This window comes from Ascochyta rabiei, chromosome 1 (assembly GCF_004011695.2).
Source record: "Ascochyta rabiei chromosome 1, complete sequence".
NCBI lineage: Eukaryota > Fungi > Ascomycota > Dothideomycetes > Pleosporales > Didymellaceae > Ascochyta > Ascochyta rabiei.
In genome coordinates this window covers 1,508,715-1,531,171 of record NC_082405.1, presented here as the reverse complement: position 1 = coordinate 1,531,171, position 22,457 = coordinate 1,508,715, and the positions used below count along the sequence as shown (strand labels likewise).

The 22,457-nt window shown below is 55.1% G+C and overlaps 7 protein-coding genes across 7 annotated transcripts, besides 5 other annotated features; 3 read left to right on the top strand and 4 right to left on the bottom strand.

Moving 5' to 3' along the window:
• Window positions 1–278: 278 nt before the first annotated feature.
• Window positions 279–1,997, bottom strand: EKO05_0000435 (uncharacterized protein; the record flags this gene model as incomplete). The annotated part of the gene is made up of 2 exons (XM_038936908.1): window positions 279–1,092; window positions 1,141–1,997. 2 exons carry the CDS (start codon window positions 1,995–1,997, stop codon window positions 279–281), a joined length of 1,671 nt encoding a protein of 556 aa, XP_038802978.1.
• A 548-nt stretch (window positions 1,998–2,545) lies between these two features.
• EKO05_0000434 (uncharacterized protein) lies at window positions 2,546–4,461 on the top strand (the record flags this gene model as incomplete). Its single annotated transcript, XM_038944700.2, has 2 exons — window positions 2,546–2,686; window positions 2,770–4,461. The coding sequence occupies 2 exons, from the start codon at window positions 2,546–2,548 to the stop codon at window positions 4,459–4,461; spliced, it is 1,833 nt and encodes a 610-aa protein (XP_038802977.2).
• Window positions 4,462–5,251: 790 nt separating this feature from the next.
• Window positions 5,252–9,751, bottom strand: EKO05_0000433 (uncharacterized protein; the record flags this gene model as incomplete). The annotated part of the gene is made up of 4 exons (XM_038936767.1): window positions 5,252–7,022; window positions 7,070–8,731; window positions 8,780–9,502; window positions 9,564–9,751. 4 exons carry the CDS (start codon window positions 9,749–9,751, stop codon window positions 5,252–5,254), a joined length of 4,344 nt encoding a protein of 1,447 aa, XP_038802976.1.
• Window positions 9,752–10,085: 334 nt separating this feature from the next.
• Window positions 10,086–10,171: a tandem repeat.
• A 327-nt stretch (window positions 10,172–10,498) lies between these two features.
• Window positions 10,499–10,534: a tandem repeat.
• Window positions 10,535–10,903: 369 nt separating this feature from the next.
• On the top strand, window positions 10,904–15,931 carry EKO05_0000432 (RING-type E3 ubiquitin transferase; the record flags this gene model as incomplete). Its single annotated transcript, XM_038944699.1, has 1 exon — window positions 10,904–15,931. One exon carries the CDS (start codon window positions 10,904–10,906, stop codon window positions 15,929–15,931), a length of 5,028 nt encoding a protein of 1,675 aa, XP_038802975.1.
• Window positions 15,932–16,488: 557 nt separating this feature from the next.
• Window positions 16,489–16,528: a tandem repeat.
• A 1-nt stretch (window position 16,529) lies between these two features.
• On the bottom strand, window positions 16,530–17,391 carry EKO05_0000431 (uncharacterized protein; the record flags this gene model as incomplete). Its single annotated transcript, XM_038936927.1, has 3 exons — window positions 16,530–16,742; window positions 16,807–17,120; window positions 17,175–17,391. The coding sequence occupies 3 exons, from the start codon at window positions 17,389–17,391 to the stop codon at window positions 16,530–16,532; spliced, it is 744 nt and encodes a 247-aa protein (XP_038802974.1).
• Window positions 17,392–18,773: 1,382 nt separating this feature from the next.
• Window positions 18,774–21,341, bottom strand: EKO05_0000430 (uncharacterized protein; the record flags this gene model as incomplete). The annotated part of the gene is made up of 2 exons (XM_038936401.1): window positions 18,774–20,039; window positions 20,088–21,341. The coding sequence occupies 2 exons, from the start codon at window positions 21,339–21,341 to the stop codon at window positions 18,774–18,776; spliced, it is 2,520 nt and encodes an 839-aa protein (XP_038802973.1).
• Window positions 21,342–21,502: 161 nt separating this feature from the next.
• Window positions 21,503–21,510: a tandem repeat.
• Window positions 21,511–21,538: a tandem repeat.
• An 83-nt stretch (window positions 21,539–21,621) lies between these two features.
• On the top strand, window positions 21,622–22,369 carry EKO05_0000429 (nuclear cap binding complex subunit; the record flags this gene model as incomplete). The annotated part of the gene is made up of 3 exons (XM_038936947.1): window positions 21,622–21,684; window positions 21,739–21,878; window positions 22,072–22,369. 3 exons carry the CDS (start codon window positions 21,622–21,624, stop codon window positions 22,367–22,369), a joined length of 501 nt encoding a protein of 166 aa, XP_038802972.1.
• Between the last annotated feature and the right edge of the window lie 88 nt (window positions 22,370–22,457).

Below are 22,457 nucleotides of genomic sequence, written 5' to 3'. Positions count from 1 at the left end.
GTATAAACAGTAATGTTATCATGTTTTGGATCGTTTGAGCGGCACAGTATGCTGTCTGGTTGTCTCTGTAGCGTAAGTCACTCACTTTCGCACCCTCACCTTCCTCCTGCGGCACCCGAACAACAAAACCAATCCAGTGACAACATGACGCAGAAGCTTCAAAGATTGATACGCGATTGGCTTTTGGGCATGCTGAAACTTTGGGCAAAGCTTGTATCTAGTGAAGCTGAAAGCACATCTATCTGCTTTAGTAAGACTATACGAATCGAAGCGTCGCTTCAGTCCTTCTTCAACCCCACCTTCCCAGCCTTCCTCAACCCTACGATCGCGATGCACACACAGCACAACATGTACCCAAACATTGTCCAAAAGCTTGCACGGTACCCTTTCAACAGCTCCCTTGGATCGTGTGTGGACGAATCACCATGTCCACTTCCGCCATCATTGCTGCTCTTGTCACTTCCAATCACCCCCAGCGCAACAACTTGACAGCTTCCCATGCCCAAACTCATCCCGAACTGCGCGACCATGTTGAAGACAGCACCCGCTAGTGCCTGGTCCCTTTCGAGAAAATTGTCACTCACGATGATCAAGCCGACGGTGAAGAGTACGTCGGCACTGAACGGGGCGCAGACCTGGGCCCAGAAGGCGAGGTAGAAATAGTTCCAGCTTGGATCCATGACGGCCATGAGGAGAGGCGAGATGGAGCATATGACGGCAGAGATGGAGACTAGATAGAGCGCCGGTATCTTGTGGACGAAGGTGCCGACCAGGACGTTCAGCAGTACGCCGGTGGCGAGGTTGGGGAGGAGGTAGAGGGATGTTGTCAGTGGGGTGGCTTGTTGGATCTCTTGGAAGTAGAGCGATGAGAAGGTTTCGATGCTATTCATCACGCCATAAGAGAGGGCCACCATGATGCATGTCGATGTGAAGGGTATGTTTCTCCAGAGCTTGTTGGGCACGAGAGCGGGTTTGTTCACGCGTTCGCGGTAGTACATCCATGCTGGAAAGGCGAGGAGGAGGACGATGCTGAGTGCGAGCAAAGTCGCGGTTTCTGCTGACCGGATGGTGGCGAGGTCTGCGCTGAGGATACTGTTGTTTGTCAGAACATGAGCTCCACTAGTTGCTCGAGTTACTTACGCAAGGACATAGGCCAGGATAGCCAGGCCACCGCCCGAGATCATACCTCCAACCCAATCAACCTCTTTGCCAACCTTCTTCGCCAGTGTGATCACTCCGTCGTGTGCACCTGTCTTCAGCTTTGGCAAGCTCCACACAGCTGCGATAGCCGTGGCCAGCAAGGCGCCCCCGGACAGGTAGAAACCAGATCGCCAACCAGCTTTCTCGATCAAGATTCCGCTGATGACCAGACCCACAGCGAAGCCGAGCGGTTGACTGAAGCCTAGACATGCGAAGCCAAGATTCCTTGCTCGTCCTGACGGCACAGCTCCTGAGATTAACGCTACAGAGGCTGGGAGGTGCATGGCCAGCGCGACTCCTTGAAGAGCGCGGAAGACGACAAGCTGCTCGCCCGTAGTTGAGAATCCGCAAGCCAGTGTAAAGGCGCCAATCAACGTGATGCCGAGTAATTCAACAGGCCGTGCACCGACAATGTCGGCGATAGATCCAGCGATTAGGAGACAGGCCCCAGACGTCAGGCCGTAAACAGAAGATGGCCAAAGGTACAGAGAGCGATCAAGGGAAAGCGAGCGTGCAATCTCTGGAAGACCGATTGTAATGACCCCGTTTGTGAAGCTGGAGAGAAAGCCTACAAATGAAGGTGTAAAGATGGCGAGAAAGATGTGTAGGTTGGGCGTCTTCGATGCAGATAAACTCGAGAACTCTGATTCAAAAATTCCGCCAGTCCGACCCGCACCAAGTGTTCGCACTGAGTCCGCAGACGGCCTTGGAGTGCGAACAGAAGGTTCTTGGAAATTGGCCTTGGAGATAGTCTGTAACTGGACAGCTTCTATCACGGTCGCCATAGTAGTGCTCATCGTGTCGCAGTGATTCGATCGAGGAGTAGCTGTGAGCCGCGCGGTCTTCTTATATAATCCTGATGGTTCATATTCAGACAGATCAAAATTCTTGGAGACTCGGGTGCCAGTTTTTCTTTGTCAAGTTGACGACTGGTTCGCGCCCTACATGTAGAGAAAAGGGCGTCTTCAGTAAGCTTGACGACGCTAGTGCAGATCCGGACTGGCCATTTTTAGGACCAGAAGGACTCTCATAGAAGGACTCTCATAGAAGGACTCTCATAGAAGGATTCTCATCAGCATTGCCTGTCAGCGTTATCGCATGTGCAATCGCTCGGATGGAAACAAATACAGCATGTGGAAGTCAATCAAACCAGTGCCTCTACGACGCCTCACAACGTCGAGCCGACTTGCAGGCAGGCCATGGGCTAGAGTCAGCCTTCGCGCAGTTGTGTCGTCTTAGCGTCTATGCCTGTGGTAGAGCGAGGCATCGCCGTTTGAGCTTCCAGAGGTCGGTCCAGTAGCAATCGCGATGAGCATGCTGTGAACCCATGTGAAATAAAACCTGCATGCTGGCGCGTATGGTCGCGCTGGTGTTCAGGGTTGAGCGTTGCTGCAGCAGCGCCATGTTTACAATGACGCGCGCGGCTTCCCCAGCCTCCCCAGCCTCCACTTCAGGCGTTTGCCAGCCACCAGCAAACGGAGCAAAGGTATCGAGGACCATGCTCTCCTCTTCCCCACACATTCCAGAGTCACCATTTCTATCCCGAGTTGTTCTGACAGAACTCACTAGCTGCATTCGTTGTTCGACACATTCACCACCTGCGTCTGCTGGGTCCGCATTCCACAGAGCCCGCCCAACATGGCGCCCCACCCTGAACTCGACGCCAACACGCAGGCACAGGCACGCTCGCCTTTGGCTGTCCGCGCCCTGCACCTGGCCAAGTCCCTCACCAAGCGCGATGACTACAAAGTCATTGCAGCAGCGGGCTCGCGGCCAGCACAGGACCTGTCCGGCCCAGGGTTCCAGGTCCTATTCGCCCTCATTGCCGTGGGCATGACCCTTACAGCCATCTGGTTCTTCTTCTGGGCCAAAAACGGAGGGTTCAAGTGGAGGAAAGACGACTGGGAGGACTACAAATCGACTGTTCTCCGCCGCAAGGGACCTGATGGCAAGACACTGTCCAATGCTACCAAGAGCACCAGGCTGGGAGGAGGCAGTGTTGTGCATGGTGGCAGCTATGGCGCCGAGAGCAGCGTTGGCTACACCGACGAGACCGGCACCAGCGCAGACATGAGTGAGATCCGTGATGCTGAAGAGGGCAAGTCCCGCCACGGCCTGCGTGGTGGTGATGGCAGACGCCACAAGAAGCATCGCCGCGATCATACCAACGACTACAACGACCCTGACCTTGATGGCTACCGCCACGAGAAGGCTGCCCGTGTTGGAGGCCTCAATCGTCAGGCTGACGGCATGTACACCGACTACTCGCCCACCGAACCCTCCGATCTTGGCTCCAACGTCTCCGGAAAACCACTCGTCAAGAAAGATAAGAGAGATCCCAAGAAAGAAGCCAAAGAGAAGGAGCGCCGCGCCCGCGAACGCATGAAGAACGCCAGAGCCGCCGAGAAAGAAGCCCTCAAGACCGCCGCCGCACAAGCCAAAGCCCGCAAGGAAGCTGAAAAGGCAGAAGCCAAGCGTGAAAAGGCCGACCAAAAGAAGGCAAAGAAAACTCGCTCTGAAGTTGGCTCGGAGATGCCAGAGATGGCTGAAGCCCGCACTGAATACACGCGCGCCTTCACCGAGTACACCGCACCCTCTGAATACGACCACTCTGAAGCTCGGGACTTTGCGCCAGCACCGCCCAAGTCTCCTGTTAAGGCTTCCTCGCCTGTCAAGTCTCCTCCACCTGTCAAGGCTTCTGCACCTGCCAAAGCCCCGTCCAACGCTCGCCGCGCACCCCCTTCGGCAGCATACTCCTTCACGACCGGTGACGACGATGCAAACACTGTCTACACCGGCGCATACACTGAGGATAGCCGCACAAATGCCCGCTCTGCTCCTTCTGAAGCTGCCGAGTCTTCGTACTACTCCGACTACCGCCCCAAGGCTGAGCGCGCGCAGGCACGCCAACAAAGCCGCGACCGCACTTCGCAATCCCGCCCTCGTCCTGCGGAATCCCGTTCCCGCCCTACGTCGCAGTCACCGCAGAAGAAGCACCGCAGCTCCAGGCCTGAAAACTCTTATGCGCCGTCTGACATCTTCACAACTGCCAACGGAAACGCACAAGGCCACATGTCTTACCCGTGCCACATTCCTGGACTGAGCCAGGCGGGCACCGTTGTGCCGAATGAGAGCGTAAGCCAGGTTGGCGCACCGAGCCACCGCCGGGAGCGTGAGCGCGGTGGCCGCGACGTCATGGCAGGCTACAGGCGGGGAGGAGAGCGCGGGCGACGCGACTCGTTGAGCGACAGCGATTCGTAGTCATGTTTTACTGACTGGAGGACGATGAGTCTGAATGAGGATGCATGACTGGCGTTATTGGGTTTTGGACTGACATGGCAAGCGATATACAATCATTGGGATGACATTGTACATGCAGTGTACACGGGACGAGCGAAGATACCAGCAACCAACGACTGAGTAATGACACGATGGAATATATGTAGACCTCAAATGAACAATACCACGAACCCACCCCTCCAGTGCACACTTGAATCGAGAACTGATAATTGATCATCGAAGCGTATAGCTGCTGACACGGGAAAGCGCGTCAACATGACAAATCCCACATAAGGTCAAGTGAACCATGCAACCAATGCGTGAAGTAGAAAGGGTATATTCATTTCCATATCGCCAGTAGCTCAGCGCTAAAGAATAATCGCGAGAATGACTAACAGAAGGGGGAAAAACAGAAAGCTAATCATGTCGTAGCTGCGTACTTGGGATATGTATTACCTGGCTCCATCCATCCATCCGTCCACCCTTCCTTCCTTCCTCATGTCATTTCGTTTTGTTTCGATCCGATGCAGAAAATCTCAGCTCAACAGGAGCTGGCGAGTGGGGGAATAGAGCAGTATGGTAGACACTCAGACGAGTAGAAAAAGTACTTGTACAGTAGCATAAGGAGTGTGAAGTCGTGATTGGTGATTGCTGGTTCGTCATGGTGTGAGAGCGCAATTTTGAGATTTGTGAGAGGGGTAGGTGTGAGTAATTAGATGCCTGGAGACAAAAGGTCGTGCATCTATCTTGTCCCTGTTGATGTTGCAGTGATTTACAACTCGTCCTTGACTCTTTGTGTCGCCTCAGTAGCAACGCTTGACGCGCTACTGGCTGCCTTACCAGCATTGACGGATGCACTAGCGTACATCTCGCTGATGCGCGAATTGGCTGCCTCGACGGCGAGTGCGATCCTGCTGTTGGCGCTTTCCATAGCACCCTGTTCGGGACCGTAGATTGCGGAGCTGATCTTGGAGTAGGCGTAGTCGGCGTTCTCACTTGCGACCGAGGCGACAGAAGTGTAGGCTTCACCTGCGCCACTCGCGACGGAGTCAAGGACCTCTCCCGCGTTACTGGCAACCGAGCTGTACACCTCTCCAGCACCACTGGCTACGGAGCCGTATGTGTCAGAGGCGCCGCTCGTGATCGATGCAGCGTAGCCAGTGGCTGTGGGTGTGCCAAAGATGGCTGCGCTTATGGCAGCTTGAGCGCTAACAGCAGCGGCAGTGAAGCTATCCTGAGCCTGTTCGGTGCCGTAGATGGCCTCGCTAACCTGAGACTGGATGGAAGCGTACGCGCTGGCAACAGACTCGCTAGCCTGCTCAGCCGCGCCCTTGGGGGTTCCGTAAACAGCGACCGAGGCGCTCTCAAGAGCCGAGTCGATCTGCGCGCTGGCCTGGCTGAGGATAGTCTCAACGGCGGCTGGTGGGGTGAAGATGGAGCTGACGACAGATGAAGCGGAAGCGTAGGCATCGGCAGCATAATCAGTTGCAGCCTCGAAGCTCTCACCGGCGTAAGAGCTTGCAGAGTCGTATTGCCCGTTGACGTATGATTCAGCAGAGGCAACAACAGCGGGAAGGCCTGTAGAGTATGCTGATGCAAATCTGTTCATGACGCTCTCGGTGAAATCGGGCTCTTTGCCGACGACCAGTTCAGAGATCAGGGCCTGAATACCAGCATACTGCTCGGCGACCCTGGCTGTGGCTTGTGCTCCGTATGCACCAGCCTGAGAATAGACTGACTCTGTCCAGGGAGTAGGCTGACCGTAGACCTGGCTGCTGGCCCTGGCGATCAACGCCTCCCAGTTCTCGCTAGCCTGAGAAGCAACTGACTCGGTCCAAGGTGTCTCAGAGCCGATAACACCAGAACTGACTTGAGAGGCCAGCGACTCAGCGGCAGCCTGAGCGTTCGATGCTACGGACTGAGCATTTGCGGCAGCGGAATTAACGGTGTCAGAAACACCAGATGCGGCGGAAGCTGCCGACACGGACGCAGCCGAGGCAATGGAGCTCGCCGATGCAGATGCGACCGAAGCGAAAGACTCTGCTGTACCTTGTTGAGGGCCGTAGACGGCGCTGGAGGCAGCACCGAGAAATTCAGAGTAGCGGCCATGGGCGAGACCAATAGCCTCGTAGTACTGGCGACGCGCACTGTCAATACCGGAAGTGGGCTGAGTGGAAAACTGAGCAGAAGCCTGGCTAAGACCTTCGGACAGTCTTGACGAAGCAATCGAGGAAACAGACGCAAAGTAGCCTTGGGTCGGGCCTGCTGCGTAGCTCTTCGCCGACTCGGTGTACTGAAGAGCGGCATGCAGCTGACTGCTGGCGGCGGCGACAGAGTCAGAGTATGCCTTCTCGAACCCAGACAACAAAGTCTGGTAAGCGGGCTGCTGAGTTCCGGAAGCCAGAACCGAGAGCTGGGACTTTGCGTTCTCGAGTTGTTCGCTGGCGAGGCTGACGGCGTTGCTGTAACGTGAGCTCACTTCGACTTGTACGGTCTTGATCACTGCGGTGGGCGTAGGAGTGCCGTAGATAGCGTAAGATGCACTGCCGAATATTAGTTTCAGTCATGTTTGAAGCGAAAAGGTACTTACGCGGTGACGGCATCGGCGAACTTGACAGAAGCTATGCTCGTTGCACTCTCAAGAGGCTGCTGTTGAGTTCCATACAACGCGCTCGAAGCTGCTGCAATGGCTTTGGCGTACTGCTCGCTTGCAAGAGAGGTAGCAGATTCGACGCTTCCCTGTGTCTTGGTGGCACCCAAAAGAGCTTCGCTGACAGCCCTGCTCAGCTCAGACGCACGGTCGCCGGCGTCAGCAACCATGCTCTGAAGTTTGACTGAGTAATTCACACTCTCGTCATCATCAATAACATCGTCAAATACAGGCTCCCTTGCTTCAACAAGAACCTGGGCAGCAACACCACCCCAGACCTTCTTGGGAGATTCGGTGGCGGTAGAGGCCTTCTCTACAACGGCATCTTTTGCTCCAGATGCAGCACTAGACGCGCTGCTAGCGGCTTCACTGGCGCCACTGCTGACGCTGGATGCACCGTCAACGACGACTTCGGAAGCCTTCGACGATGCCTGCGAGAGCACATTTTGCGCCGATGGAGTCTCTGCGCCTACAACGGATTTGTAAACTTCGGAAGAAGCTTCAGACATCTTCGATGAAGCATCAAAGGCCGCACTCTTGATTGAAGAAGCAATGCTTTCGCTGACTGGGGTTTCTGAACCGACGATTGCCTCAGAGACCTTTGACGAGGCGCTGCCGACATTATCCAGAACTTGCTGGGCTGCCTTGCGTGCACGAGGGGGTACGGCGTTGTTTGTGAAGTCGTCGGTCGCATCGTCAGCCCAGAGCTTCCACTTGGCAACGTCCTTGAGACGAACCAGCTCGTTGACGTTCTTCGAGGCGATAGACATAGCCTCATCTTCAAGACGCTTGGCCTCTTCGTGAGCAAGGCGGAGACCCTCGTGTCTCGAGCCGACAGACTCGACTTCGGCTTGCCATTCTGTGAGGGTGGACTTTAGCTTGTGGTAGTTCTGCCAGTCTTTGTAGGTCACACCATCAGTCCATGCCCAGCGCATTCCGACTTCCTGGAGTCCCAAACCGTGAATCTTTTCGAGGACCTCGACTGTGCTCTTGACGGCAGCTTGGACAAGCGTATCTGTCTCTGTATCGTAGGAACTCTTCCACTCGCGGACGTCTTGAGCCTTTTGCTTTACAGTCTGTCCGAGCTCACGCGCCTTGGTGCTGCACTGCTCGTGTGCAAGTTCAAGGTCCTTCTCTGTGGCATCTTCAGGAATAGACTTGACGGTCTTCTTGATGAAGCTCTTCAGGCTGACGATAGTCGAGTCTGCGCTCTCCTCGAGCTTGACGATCAAGGCTTTGCCGTGTCCGTTGACGCCCTTCTCGACCTGACGAGTAGTGATTTCGGCGACACGCTGCTCAAGATCTTCGGCACCCTTGTCAGCTGCTGCAGCGAACTTGGTCTGCCACTTGCGGAGATCCTCGTTGAGCTTCTCCTTCAATTCTTCGGGAGAGAGACCGGAGTCTTTGGGGTCGATTGAAGCTTCAGACTGCGCTTCGCCAGAGGCAGCGCTGGACGAGTCGCCACCCAAAATGCTGTCTACAACGCTCGAAGCTGCTTTGCTGGCTGAGCTGATAGATGCAGAGGCAACAGAAGCAATAGAGCTGGAGCTCGACGCAGCAACGGTTGGGACAATTTTGGTGGCATCAGTCGCGGCAGTAGACCTGGTAGCCATCAGGGTCAGGTCGAGAGAATCGAATTTAGTAACTTACGTTTCCGACTCGACAGCATCGACCACGGACTCCACTCTCTGCTGGTCTCGGTAGCGGCCTAAGCGTTCAGAAATGCGGACCAGCTGTGGCTCAACGTTGTCGCCGTAGAGGACGCGTAGTTGAGGCCAGATATTGCGGACGAGGAAGGCCCAGGTGATATCCTTGGCAGAGCGAACGTGAGGGAAGACGACATCGACAATGACGTGACGACCTTGCACGCGAGCTTTGCGGAGGTAGGGCCGAGAAGCCTCGTATGCAGGCAGGAGCGATTTGTGGTAGGCGCTGCTCGAGCCAGTCTTGATCTGGTCGTAGTAAGGGCTGGCGGCATCTGAGGCCCTTTTCACGTGGTGTCCAAGGTAGACATCGTACTGTGCTTGCGCGGCGTTCTGGGCATTCTGCAGGTGTGGGCGGACTGTCTTGTCCCAGCCAGCCTCGGCCTGCTTCCTGGCTTGCTCGACCCTGTGCGCGCCGTACGTAGTGTACTGCTTCTTGGTGAAGCTAGCGGCGGGTGTGTAGACCTGGCGTTCGAAGCGGTCGACGTAGGGCTTTGCCTTCTCCACGTGGGGTGCAAGGTAGGCCTGGTAGTAAGGGTCGAGGTGAGGTGTTACGTAGGAGCGCACCTGCAGATATGGTGTGCAGACACGAGGAGAGGAGTCGTTCAGCTGCGTCACGGAGGACGGGCACCTGAAGGCGGCGGTGAGGATGACGTACCACACCGACAGTCTAGGCAGAGTCAGCACGTGTGCAGCGTTGCGGAAGGAGCGCAAAGAACAGAGCGGCCTACCTCAGCAGGATACTTGTGACAGCGCCTGTGAATGTTCTTCTTTGCTTCCTTGGGCGCACGGCGACGCTGGAGGATTTGGACTTGTCTGCGTGGCCGTTGAGATGGCCGTTGGCTGAGCCGTTCAGATAGCCGCTGGCCTTGGGCTTGGACACCTTCTTTGCGCGGCCATTGCTCTGTGGGGCGGCCATGGTCGCGGTGCTGCGACGTGGGGAGACGGCCGACGTCCTGTGCGAGTATCACTGGCGGCGTGGGGGTGTGCTGTGATGGGACACCTAGCAACGGCTGTCAGCACAGGGCGGTGGGGGAACAAGGACAGAGAAGACGCACAGTGGGCGTGAAGTCAGGCCCTCAGGGTGCGAATTGTGAAATCACAGCGCTCCACGCTCGTGATTGATGATGGGGATGACGGATTGCTAGCTTGGATCCGCACCCGCGCTCTGTGCAAGCGATTCTTGGAAGTGATGTAATTGCACGTGCGGACGCGGGAGCACAATCAAGGACAGCAGGACAGACGCAGCGGTGGAGAGTGAGAGAATGAGAGTGTGTGTGAGAGAGAGAGAGAGAGAGAGAGAGAAAGAGAAAGAGAAAGAGAATGAGAAAGAAAAAGAAAAAGCGCCAAAAGGTGGCCTGGAGTGTCACGGAGGGTACCAGGCACAGAGCACAATCAACAGGTGCGCCGTTTCCCACTCTTCTGGCAGCGCCTCTGCTGTGCCCAAGAGAAAGGCGCAGAGTGCTTCAGGATGCTTGTCGCGGTGCAACTCGACTGGCTCCAGCCCGGGCATCGCGTGCTTAGCTCCGCTGCAGGCTGCACGAACCCTGGATCTCAGACGCATTGCAATGGAACGAGCACGCCTGTGCCAGACTGCCAGTGAAGCAAACGGCCCCAGACATTGCCTGACACTTTCCCAGCCTTGCAGTCGTGACGACGGACCCCGCACTGTCCTGTCTCGCTTTCCACTCCCCACTCTCCAGGGAAGGCGCCGGTGAGTTTGGCAGGTGCCAAGACTGCGGCCATGGCGACTTCCGCACACGCCCCTACCACGTCTTGTCATCATTGCGCCTCTGCACCTCTCCTCGCCCTCCTCGCCCCTCCAATACCGCCGCGGCCGAGCTCGGAGCTTGCCCGTGAAGCAAACCGCCGCCGCCAGGACCAAACGCATCTAGAGCGCCTCCTACTCGCCAGCACCGCTGCCCTCTGTCTCCAATGAGTTCTTGAGCCACTTCACTGCGGCTGTCTGCCACTACACCACCAAACCAAACCCACGTTTCTTTGTGCACCTAGACGGCCGCACCACTACACGCAACCGCCCACTGCACGCAATCGCCCACTACCCTAGATCATGGCGACCGACGCTGGGCCCCTCGATGCGGCGCCTCTTGCTCAGGCACACGACCTGGCGCACGAGGCAGACCACGAAGCCTTTCACGACACGCAGTCCACCACTTCGAACATGGCCGACAGGGACGAAGCAGACACGTGCCGCATCTGTCGTGGCGAGGGTACGGATGACGAGCCGCTGTTCTACCCTTGCAAGTGCAGTGGCAGCATCAAATACGTCCACCAGGAATGTTTGATGGAGTGGCTGTCCCATACCCAGAAGAAGCACTGCGAGCTGTGCAAGACGTCCTTTCGCTTCACCAAGCTTTACCACCCGGGCATGCCCAGCCGCATACCTACCGCTGTGTTTTTGCGCCGCGCCGCTCTCCATGTGTTGCACATGTTCTTGACATGGTGCAGGGGAATCTTGGTGGCCTCTGTATGGCTGGTCCTTCTGCCTTGGTGCATGCGTGTTGTCTGGCGCAGTCTGTTCTGGGTCGGTGACGGAGGTTGGGCAGGAGACATGTACACGGAACTGCCCGAGGCAACGAACCGCCTCCAGCCTATCATGTCTGACCCGGCCCACTTGGAAACCATCCACTCGACACTCGACGCTGCAAGGGCAGCTAATACAACGCAGAACTTGACCCTGTCCAAGCTCCTTATGCCTATATCGACGACAGCCCAACATCAGAATGCAATCGCAAACGAGCCTATCTTATGGACCTTCGCAAAGCGCTTACTCCTCGGTTGGCCGCACTCAGCCATCACCTTTGTACCCGCTTCATTGAACAGCACCGACTACAACTCCACATCTGACTCTTTGGGCTTCCGCAGTCCTTCTCTTCTGTCAGATATTTCTTGGTTTCGTTGGTTCAAATCGCAGACCGCAAACCGTTTCCTCGTTGATGTTTTCGAGGGTCAGATCATCACCATGCTGGTTGTCGTCGCCTTCATTCTGATATTTCTGATTCGAGAATGGGTTGTTCAACAGCAGCCGGTCATCAACATGGTAGCCCTTGGGGGCGATGGTGCTCCGCGCGTAGACAGGGTTGCGGTTCAAGTGCAGGAAGAACAGGCTGAGAATGTGCGCGAGCAGGCAGACAACGTCGCTCAGCATGGAGAGGGTACTGGTCGCGATGAGCCGGTCATCGCGAGGACTGAGCCTGAGTTGGACGCAAACACAGCAGCCAGAGCGGTCGAGCTTGGGGCCGGCCGACACAACGATTTTCTCCGTAGGCAAAGGGAACGGGCTGATGAACTGGTCTTACAAAATACCGACTTGCCACAATGGTTGAGAGATGCTCTCCAATCCGAAACAACACAGGAGGGGAAAGAGTCTGTCATACGAAGCTTGTCTGAGGAGCAAGCGAACATGATAGGCATGATCCACGATCAGTCCTTGATTGACGCATACGCAAGCTTGGTTGCAGAAGAAGAAGGTTCGGGTTCCAATGCCGCTGCTTTCCCAACGCGCTTCAGCAGCCTGCCCGAACAGCAAGCAGTGATATCTGAAAACATCGAGGCGGACGCTTCCGGATCTCTACTGCGGCCAGGAATGCCCGCAAGGGATCGATCTTTTATTGCAACAGAGATCAGGCGCGGTCTGGAAGAGGGCAACTCATGGTCATTTGATAATGTACTAACAAGCTCGGAAAACGCCTCTCGCGACGCCGTTCCCGAAAATTGGGACGATGAGGGAGCGGAAGAAGAGTCAGGCAATCAACTGGACGTACCTCAGTCAGAAAACGACCCTAGCAGCGAAGGGAGCAGTGGAAGTTGGCAGCAAGTCTCTGATATCAATATGGAGGATGATTCCGACCAAGCGCTGGAAGGACGAAGTTCACAAAACAAGGGTAAAGGTAGGGTTGTCAACGACCTTCCCCAGAGCGACGAGGACGAAAGTGCAGCTCGGGCGCCTGCGGAGTCTTCGTCAAATGCCGAAGGTATTCGAGGAGAAACCGCAATGGATGTCGAGATTGCAGCAGAATCCTCTACCGGCCAGCCCGAGGCAGAGGAGCAAAACGCTCCACTTCCGGATGAGGCGTCTGCGGCTGCGGCAAGTGTGGGTGGTGCCCCAGCGGAGGCGCTCGAAGCCTCATTCTTAGATCTAATCTTGGACTGGATTTACGGCCCTGCAGATCCTGCAACACGACCTGTAGACGAAACTGCGAACGATGAACACGTCGTGCGCAATCTTGACGAAGAGGCGCCTTTCGTTCCTTTCGCTGGCAATGAACCACTCGAACCGGCCAACGCAGCGATTCAAGACCCTGAAGTCGCTGCTGCTGCTGCTCAGGCTGGGCTCGACGTCAACGACCAGGAAGCGATCGAGGACGCAGAAGACCTGGAGGGTATTCTTGAGCTCATTGGTATGCAAGGACCGCTCGTGGGACTCTTCCAGAACGCTTTGTTCAGTGCGGTACTAATCTCTGCAACCTTGGCCTGTGCAGTTTGGCTACCATATCTATGGGGCAAAGTCGTCATTTTATTCATAGGGAGCCCCGTCTCGCTCTTCATCAAGCTTCCTCTGCAGATCATCGCAACAGTAACAGACTTGGTAGTGGACTTCACGCTTGTGGTGGCTGCGGGCTTCACGTACTGGGTCTCTCGATCCATCTCAACAGTCATCAAATTGTCGACCAAGGGCGAAGGGTCTGAATATGTTGAGAACGTACTTCGCAGTCTCTCTGTACCTGCGCAATCGGTTGCAAAGAATGCTGCGCTCCGCATCACCAAGGTGGTCATTGACTCATCACTCTCGCCTCACCCTGGATACTTCAGGCTATCCATCAACTCGCACGCCGCGCTACGAAGCCTCCAGAACTCGACGTCATCCGTTCTGAACCAAACGAGTCATGTCTTTGGTTCTGTGCTGGAAGAGGCGCAAGCTGATTCATCTTTCGCGCTCCTTTGGAAGGGCCTTGGTCGTGCAGGAAGCAGCGTAGGAGGTCTCATTCAGAAGAGCAGTGAACTGCTCGCACAGATGTGGACATCTAAGTCTTACAAGATCACTCTCGATATGGACCTTGGTTCCACCGAAGATGTTGCATCTGCGCTGGAGCATTGGACAGCAAAAGACCGTCTGATCGCCGTTACTGCCGGCTACACTTTCTTCGCTCTGGCTGGAGCCGTTTACCTCAGACGTGCGACGCCGCTCAGCTCTTCGCAACAAGGCCAGAAGATCGAGCGTATCATCGCTGATATCCTGCAGCAAGCCGGCGGGGTCTTGAAGGTTATCCTCATTATCAGCATCGAGATGTTGGCATTCCCGCTGTATTGTGGACTACTGCTTGACCTCGCTATGTTGCCTTTGTTCAAGAACGCTACACTCTACTCTCGATGGCAATTTGCTTGTGGGAGTCCATGGACAGCTGGCTTTGTACATTGGTTCATCGGTACGTGTTACATGTTCCACTTTGCGCTCTTCGTCTCCATGTGCCGCAAGATCATGAGGAAAGGGGTTCTGTACTTCATTCGCGATCCGGACGATCCTACCTTTCATCCGGTCCGAGACGTTCTCGAGCGTAGCGTCGCCACTCAGCTTCGTAAGATTGCGTTCAGTGCACTTGTGTACGGAGCTCTAGTCATAGTCTGCCTTGGAGGAGTTGTGTGGACACTCAGTCGTGTCACATACGGTGTACTGCCGATTCACTGGACGACTGAAGCGCCATCGTTGGAATTCCCGCTCGACCTCCTTTTCTACAATTTCCTCACACCGGTCATCATCAAGGCATACAAGCCAGGAGAGAGTCTGCACACAGTCTGCACATGGTGGTTCAAGAAGTGCGCAAGTGCCCTTCGACTCTCACATTTCCTCTTCAACGAGAGGAACGAAGAAGAGGAAGGTCATCACATCAGGTCCACTTGGTTCGGCTGGCTTATTGGCCGTAAAGGCGATATCAACACACCGCAGAACGAAGAAGAAAAGACATACGAAGATGGTACCGCCGACGCTTATTTTGTCCCTGACGGCCGATACGTTCGGGCACCTGCTTCAGATCAGTGTCGTGTGCCTAAGGGGCAAGCCGTCTTCGTAGACGTGGACAAAGACAATGTGCGCAAGGATGGCAACACTGATGGAGGCGTACACAATTCGGAATTGGTGCAGATGGTTTACATTCCACCTTGGTTTCGTCTGCGCATCGCATGCTTTGTGGTTACCATTTGGATCTTCATGGGCGTGAGCGGTATCAGCGTTACCATCATCCCGCTCATGTTCGGCCGCTATCTTTTCTCGCTGTTCCTACCTCCGACAGTCGAGATGAACGACATCCATGCTTTCTCACTCGGTGTCTACACCCTAGGCAGCGTTGTGTATAGCGGCTACCAACTCTACAAGCTTGCCTCTTCGCTCAACCGGCCAAATGTTTCGCCCTTGGCTACACTGCGCAGCGTCGCAGCAACAACTAGCCGAGTTGGTCTGACAGTGCTCCGCTTTAGCTATGTATGGGCATCGCTTATCTTCGCTGTTCCCTTTCTCTGTGCCGTACTCATCGAGCTCTACTTCTTGATGCCGCTGCACGCCTGGATGGGTCCCAGTGAGCCGCACGTTGTCCACCTGATTCAGGACTGGACGCTCGGCTTCCTGTATTCGCGCCTCGCTGCACGCATGATCTTTGCAAACCGCAATTCTCGACCCGCACAGGCATTCACCCAGGTTGTGCAGAGGGGATACCTTTACCCTGACGCCAAGCTCGCAACGCGCTGTTTCGTTCTCCCGGTTCTTGCGCTCTTTGCTGTGGCTGTCGCGGCCCCTGCTCTTCTTGCGTTAGGAGCGAATTTCACCGTCTATCGCGGCGCGAGCGAGGCAACTAGAAACCTGGTTTGGCGTCACAGCTTCCCAGCCGTCGGACTTAGCATTGGTGTGGCTCTGGTGGGCAGAGTGCTTGCAAGAATTGTCACAAGGTGGAGACTGGTTGTCAGGGACGAAGTGTATCTGATTGGCGAGAGACTGCATAACTTTGGAGAGAAGAAGGCACCACAGGCGAGACAAGAGGCGGGCACGCAGACCAGTACTACCCAGAGTACTGCAGTGCATGCAGCTTAGACAATTGGGGGAGCGTATGTTCTTTGCATTTTGGCGTTATGGGAGGATACCCGGATAGCTGACTCGACATTCTTTTGTATGCTTGAACACTCCGCATTATACATGTTCAAAGACTGGAGAACATGCCCAATCGTTCGCGTGCATAGCCCTGCATCAAAATGCGATGGTAATTACATAACGTTTCGAACAAGAGACGACAATCACCAGAACGCAACGCATCATGGTGAATAGGCTGACACACTCACTTACTCTTCATACATGTACATCAACCTCACCAGACCGCGTGCTACCCAAGTTTCTGCTGTAGTTTTTGTTTTGTCTTGTTTTGTTTGAATAGTATGAACTCGATTGGTAGTACACACGCATCCACGCACACAGACGCAAGCGCCGTCCGTACACAGGCTCACAGCCACGCCGCCCCGCACGGGAGGTGCGGAGCAGTGAAGAAAACAATAATGCCGCGCTATCATATCTTTGCGAAATGAGCGGGAACGAGGGACTGGATATCTAAATACGCCCCAAACGCCGTGCCGAACGATTAAACGGACCCCGAAATCATGTGATGTGATGTAATGTAATGTAATGTGATGTGACGTGGTCATGTCCACGTGAGGTACGATGCTGCGGCGAGCATCAACGGTACTGCAATGGATGCGTAGCCGTTGACGACCAGGGTGTGAGGCGCGGGCGAACTCGTGGTTGCGTAGACGACCTGGAAGCCGATTTCCTGGCCTGGCTGCGTGCTGTTGAAGCAGTTGGATGCGTTGACTTCGGGTACGTCTTCGGGCTCGGCAAAGGTGATGTCTGCGCACTGATATTCCAAACAGTCAGTCTTCATGTCCAACGCAATGCTGCCGGACGGGGGCAGAACGTACGTTATACAAGGCTGCGCCGTGCTGCGCGGTTTCAATGACCTGGATGGTTGCGTTGTCGCCAACTTGGGGCGTGAAGTTGGCTGGCAGTGGAACCTGCGGGAGGCAGAAAGTTCCGTCGTATTGCAGGTTGGAGGGGCCGGTGATCTGGAAGACGGGCAGCATGTTGTGTGAGTAGTTGAGCGGCTCGTTGCCGTAACCCATGTTGATGTAAAACTGTGCGTTTGCATGGCCGGGAAACCATCCTGGCTGGATCGATATAGCGCCGCCCTTCAAGGGCCATTTCGTGCGGTTTTGCGATGTTGGCATGCCGCCGCCTGGCAGTTGTTAGTTGATGCTCGTGATGCGTCGCGTGAAGATGGATAACGCACATGGGTACATCCATTGCATTCCATATGGGAACCCGAGGGTACCATTGTCGTAGTTGATTCCCAGCGACCCCGGAATGATGTTTGGGTCTGTTGGCGATGCGGTTCCGTTTGTGTGGATATTGTTCCCTCTCCAGCCAGGGTACACAATAACCGTATGCGCAGCAGCAAGGGACGACCAACTGGCGATGAGATAGACAAGTTCGGTAAAGCGGAACATGACTCTGACTCTAGAAAACGGTTTATCGGATCGATGCAAGCTCCCTTCTCTTTTGTACCTGGTGCACAGCTCAGATGTCGAAAGTCCACAAAGCAAGTCAGCGGCGTGCGGTGGCGGGGGCATCAGCACTTATGGGACCTCGCGGCCACGCCTCGTGCGACCACGCCCAATTCGCGAATGCGAACGCCTCAAGTGAATGGAGCTCTGGAAAGGGTCCGTCGCTTCTGCGTACGCTGGCTGGCCAGGCACTGCATGTCATCCGCTGTGTCGGTTTCTGTGAGCAAACTTGCGCGAATAGGCTTTTAGGTAGCATATTGGCCGAGCAGGGGGACTCGACCAACGAGCTGCGGGATGCACCTCGCGCTCCCGCCCCCAAGACGGCCGGGCCAGACAGTGCACGCTGAGAGCAACGAGGGCGTACGGTCTGATTCGCCGAACTTGTGTGATGGGCTTGTGGACTCTGCAGGTCCGTGCTAAGCGCCCGACTCCACCTTCAAGGCAGGCCGAAAACGTGGATTATCCGGTGCAGTTCGAGGTGAACATCTCCATCGCGCGCGACTCGGTACGTGATAGTGTGATGGAAGCGTGACTCTAACTAGCTCGCGCCTTGATGATGTGGAATCGCCGTGAAAGATGGAGCTCGAACAAGCTTCCAGGACATCCTTACCTTGACAATCATTCACGTTGCGTGTCATGGCAGCACGAATTCTCAGTCAGCATGCCGCTCACGCTGCTCAGAATAAACACCGAGTTCGTGCAACATCAGCATCGTCAGCATCGTCAGCATCGTCAGTGTATCGAGTGGCCTGCACGGAGGAGGATGTTGGGTGCACGTTGTTGCTGTGTAGGCTTGCCTGATTGGGAAGACTGCTCGACGCCAGCACACGCGAGGCCCGTTGAGGCAGACCCTTACTTACGCTTGCTTGGCACACCAGACGTGATCTGAGAAGGCATTTGCCGGAGGCGTCAGGATGGCTAACGGACCTGAGCGAGCTTCGAGCTTCAAGGCGCACGCTCTTTGCTTACTTGGTATGTTGGTACTGCACCCCATATTTACTCCTTTTCAAGCATAGGTCCAAGCCTGCATTACATATCGTTCAATTCCTCTTTGCTTGGCCCTGAGGCGCCCCGTGACTTCGACACAATGCGAACACGATAGCAATGATTAGTTGAAAACCGCACATCATGGACGCGAGTGTGAAGATTTAATGTAGTAGGAGCTTTCAGACCCTCGAGTCGTCTGAACGAGGCGCCAGTTGCCAGATTTATGTCTTACTATCATACATCTTCTCGCAGCTGTTACATGCAAAAGCCTGGATCTCGTCGAATGCGGTGTGATCGGCTGCGTATTATGACTCTTCTATCCAATGATTTTCAACTGCTTAGTGCCCGGTCTCTGTAGGTACGGAAATACCAAGACTTCTCAATCGGGTCGTTGCAGCCTCGACAAGCGCAGTGTTGCGCTGAAGCAACTCTTGGATGTACTCGTTCTCCTGCCTGCGTGAGTATGATGGCACCTTCACACTGGAAGCATGCGCTTGCTCCGCTTGGGACTCCTGAGACGTCTCCTCCACCTGTTTCGCAAGCGTTTTGTGGAGCTCCTTGAGTTTGTTTAAGCGCTGCCATGCTGGGACTTCGCTCCCGTCGACATCATCGGTCAGCGTCCTATTCGACTTGTCTACAGCACTCTCCATCGTCTGTAGCTCCTCGACATAGCCGGCCTCCTTCTCGCTAAGCTCAGTCGAGCCAATACTGTTCATCTTCCGGCGAAGGCTTTCGTAACGTGCGTTGATTGTATCTTGTCTCTTCCGGACCTGCAACAAACGATCGTCGATTTGCGCGGTGCCATACATTGATCCTTCCTCTGATGGCTCTTCATCGTTGCCAATGACGGCGTCGATTTTCGGTACGACCTCAGCCGTCCTAAAGACTTGATCTCTGAACTCGTCTTGGAGTCGTGTCGCGCGGTTGAACAAATCAGCGACAGCTTTTTGCAGCTTCTCTGTCTGCGTGGACAAGACTCGATGTACGTCCATCAGTAGCTCAAGATTGGCGGGCGATAGCCTAACCTCATCTCTGAGCGAGGCTTTGTGTCTTGCAGGAATGTTGATCGAGCTGAGCAGATCAAACGGCTCATAAAGTTCTTTAGGGGGTTGCCATGCCTCACGTACTTCCTTACGGGGGACAGTTGCCTCGATATATTCAGCGAGCTCTTCTTCCGTAGCCATACCATCTTCGGGGGCGTCAAACAGAGCAGCCTGGGGCTCATCGTTGACCGTAGTTAAGATCATGTAGCCAACATTTCCGTCCTCCACGATGACAGCAGAAGTGACGTCTTGTTCAACACTGTTGCCTGACGGTCGACGCTCCAAATACTGCTCAACTCGACTGCTCGCTGACCCAAGCAGACGTTGTAGACGGAAGTCAGCTCCTTCTGCGTGTGGCTCCGAGAGCTCGATCTCAAGTTTCCGTATCCAGGGCTCCATGGAGATATACGTAACTCCACTGGCGGTCGAAACAAAGAAGGAGAAGTCGGTGTGCACATCCGGTGTAATGGTCTGATTGAAGGTGGAGGCACTGTCCCCCTTCAGAGTGATGGTCTCTGCAATGATCAGATCATGCTCGATCTGTGTGATTTCGAAGTCATCCTGAAAGAGTCAGTCAAGAAGGCCTTGAGTATAGTGTTGAGAGCGCACCTCTGCAGATGGAAGCCATCGCCCAACAATTCCCTCCAAGTCGATGCAAACGTGGACTTTGCAGCTATCGGTCAGCAAGCACACAACAGCTGCTGGTAGGCCCTCGGCGGCCTCCTCTTCCGAACCATCCGAAAACGTTTTCAGAGAGTACACAATCATGTCGCTTAGCTCAAAATCCTCGACTTGGGGCGCGACCATGAACGGTCCCTGCAGAAGCGGAACTGCAGGTGTGCTTGACGGACGGTTAAAGACCTTGACCGAGTCGCCGTTGGGTAAGGCTTCGGTGAACGGTTCCTCATACAGAATATCAGAGAGCCATGATACCTGCTTCTCCGATGTCTTGACGTCCTCCTTGGGCGCATCATTGTCTTCTGATAGCTCGGTGTAGTTGATGTTGATTGAAGAGGATAATGTTTGGAGAAAGGTGAATGCGCCAGGTGTCTCGACCAACTGCCATCGGCTGGGCAGCACGGGACACAATGCATAGACATCTCCAAAGACAGTAGCGATCCACAGCGTCATTGGCGCCCAGCCATGCACGCCCTCCTGCTCAGGGAAGTCTCCAAAGCAAGCAGACGCCACCTCCAGCTCGACTGAATCTGGAGAGAACCCCTTAGAAGCTCCGTATTTCGAGGCGCCGAGGTCGTCTTGATCCCTTTGCGCATTCGCCAATTTAACCAGGTCGATCGAGAGAGTAGGTTCGCTGAATGTCGACCTGTCTGCACGGTTGACTTCCCACAGTCGCACCACTCCTGCCTTTGTAATGGTAACCAGACACCGCCCATGGTAGCCCAGAGGATGCCAGAGTGTTGTTGCGATTGGCGACTCTTCGAGAACATGGGCAGTGGGGCCGACCTGGAAGGTTTTTGGTTTGATAGGGCTGTCGTCGCTGCCAGATTCCAGGAGCGAGGGGTCGGGAAGGCTCACAACATGGACTGTGTGTGATGTCGACACAGCCAGGTAATCGCCGGCGGGGGAGATGGTGAGTCGCGTGATGGGGAGCGGTATCGACACTCTGAGGGAGCGGTATGCAGGCGAGGCGCCCTCTTTCAGGTTGACCAGATCTGCCCATCTAATCTCGTGTCCGACGGCCACGAATATCTCAGAGCCCCTTGTTGCAATCGTCTTTCTCGGGCCAAGGTCCTTGCTCCTTGCTGCGGCGCCATTTCCGTTGCTCTGCTTGGGCGCAAACAGGTGGTAGCCGGGGCTGGGACGCGAGAGCCACTCTGGCGTGTAACTGAGGACTTTCGGCATGGCGGCCGGCTCCGGTGCACCGCGTGTTTGTGAGTGTAGCGGTGAGTCTGGTACGTGTTGTGGGTGAGAGAGTCAACTGCGGCGCGCAAACAAAAGTGAGAGCTACCGTGAAAGAAGCTCGACGCGTGCAGGGCTTGGCGTCATGCGGCTACATCGAAGCTCTCCATGTCCACCACCACCACACCTCCACCACAACCTGGATCTCGCGCAGCCGTCTCAACAACCTGCCCAATCGAGTCGCGTACATCCTCCTCACAGATTCTGCACAATCTTCATCGTCATGCCGGCAATCAGAAGCACAATTGACCGCCTGGACAAGCCAAGTTCATATGCCACAGCAAAGGTGCGCCTACGTGAGCTCCGCAGCTCACATGCACGGACTGACACATCTGAACAGAAGCGCAGAAGAAATCGTGACGATGACGAGAGGGGCCCCACTCCTGAGCCCGAGGACAAGCTGAAAGACGCGACAACGCTCTACGTGGGCAACCTATCCTTCTACACAACAGAAGAGCAGATCCACGAGCTCTTCTCAAAGTACGTCAAGCCCTCCCTTGTCTGTGACCTGCACTATATCACCTTCCTGCAAAGATGACACACTATTCGTTAATCCCAGCTCACTCCGATGCACAATGTTGCACTTGAGGTGAAAGCGATTCTACTTCTGAGCCCCTTACTCCATTTACACTACCGAGAGCCACGTCGAGGATATCTACTGACCAACGTCCAGGTGCGGCGAGATCAAGCGCCTCGTCATGGGCCTCGATCGCTTCCAAAAGACGCCCTGTGGCTTTTGCTTCGTCGAATACTACACACACCAGGACGCGCTGGATTGCATGAAGTATATTGGTGGCACAAAACTCGACGAGCGCGTCATCCGCACCGATCTGGACGAGGGCTTCGCCGAGGGCAGGCAATACGGGCGAGGAAAGTCTGGCGGCCAGGTGCGCGACGAATACCGCAATGAGTATGACCCTGGACGAGGTGGCTACGGCAGAGTGTACGCAGACGAATACGATGAGCGATAAGAACGGCGAGAGGACAAAAGGAATACCACTGCATGGAAGGAGTCTGGCGTCGTCTGTTCAACTATAAGATTTGAGGGTTTGTGCTCCT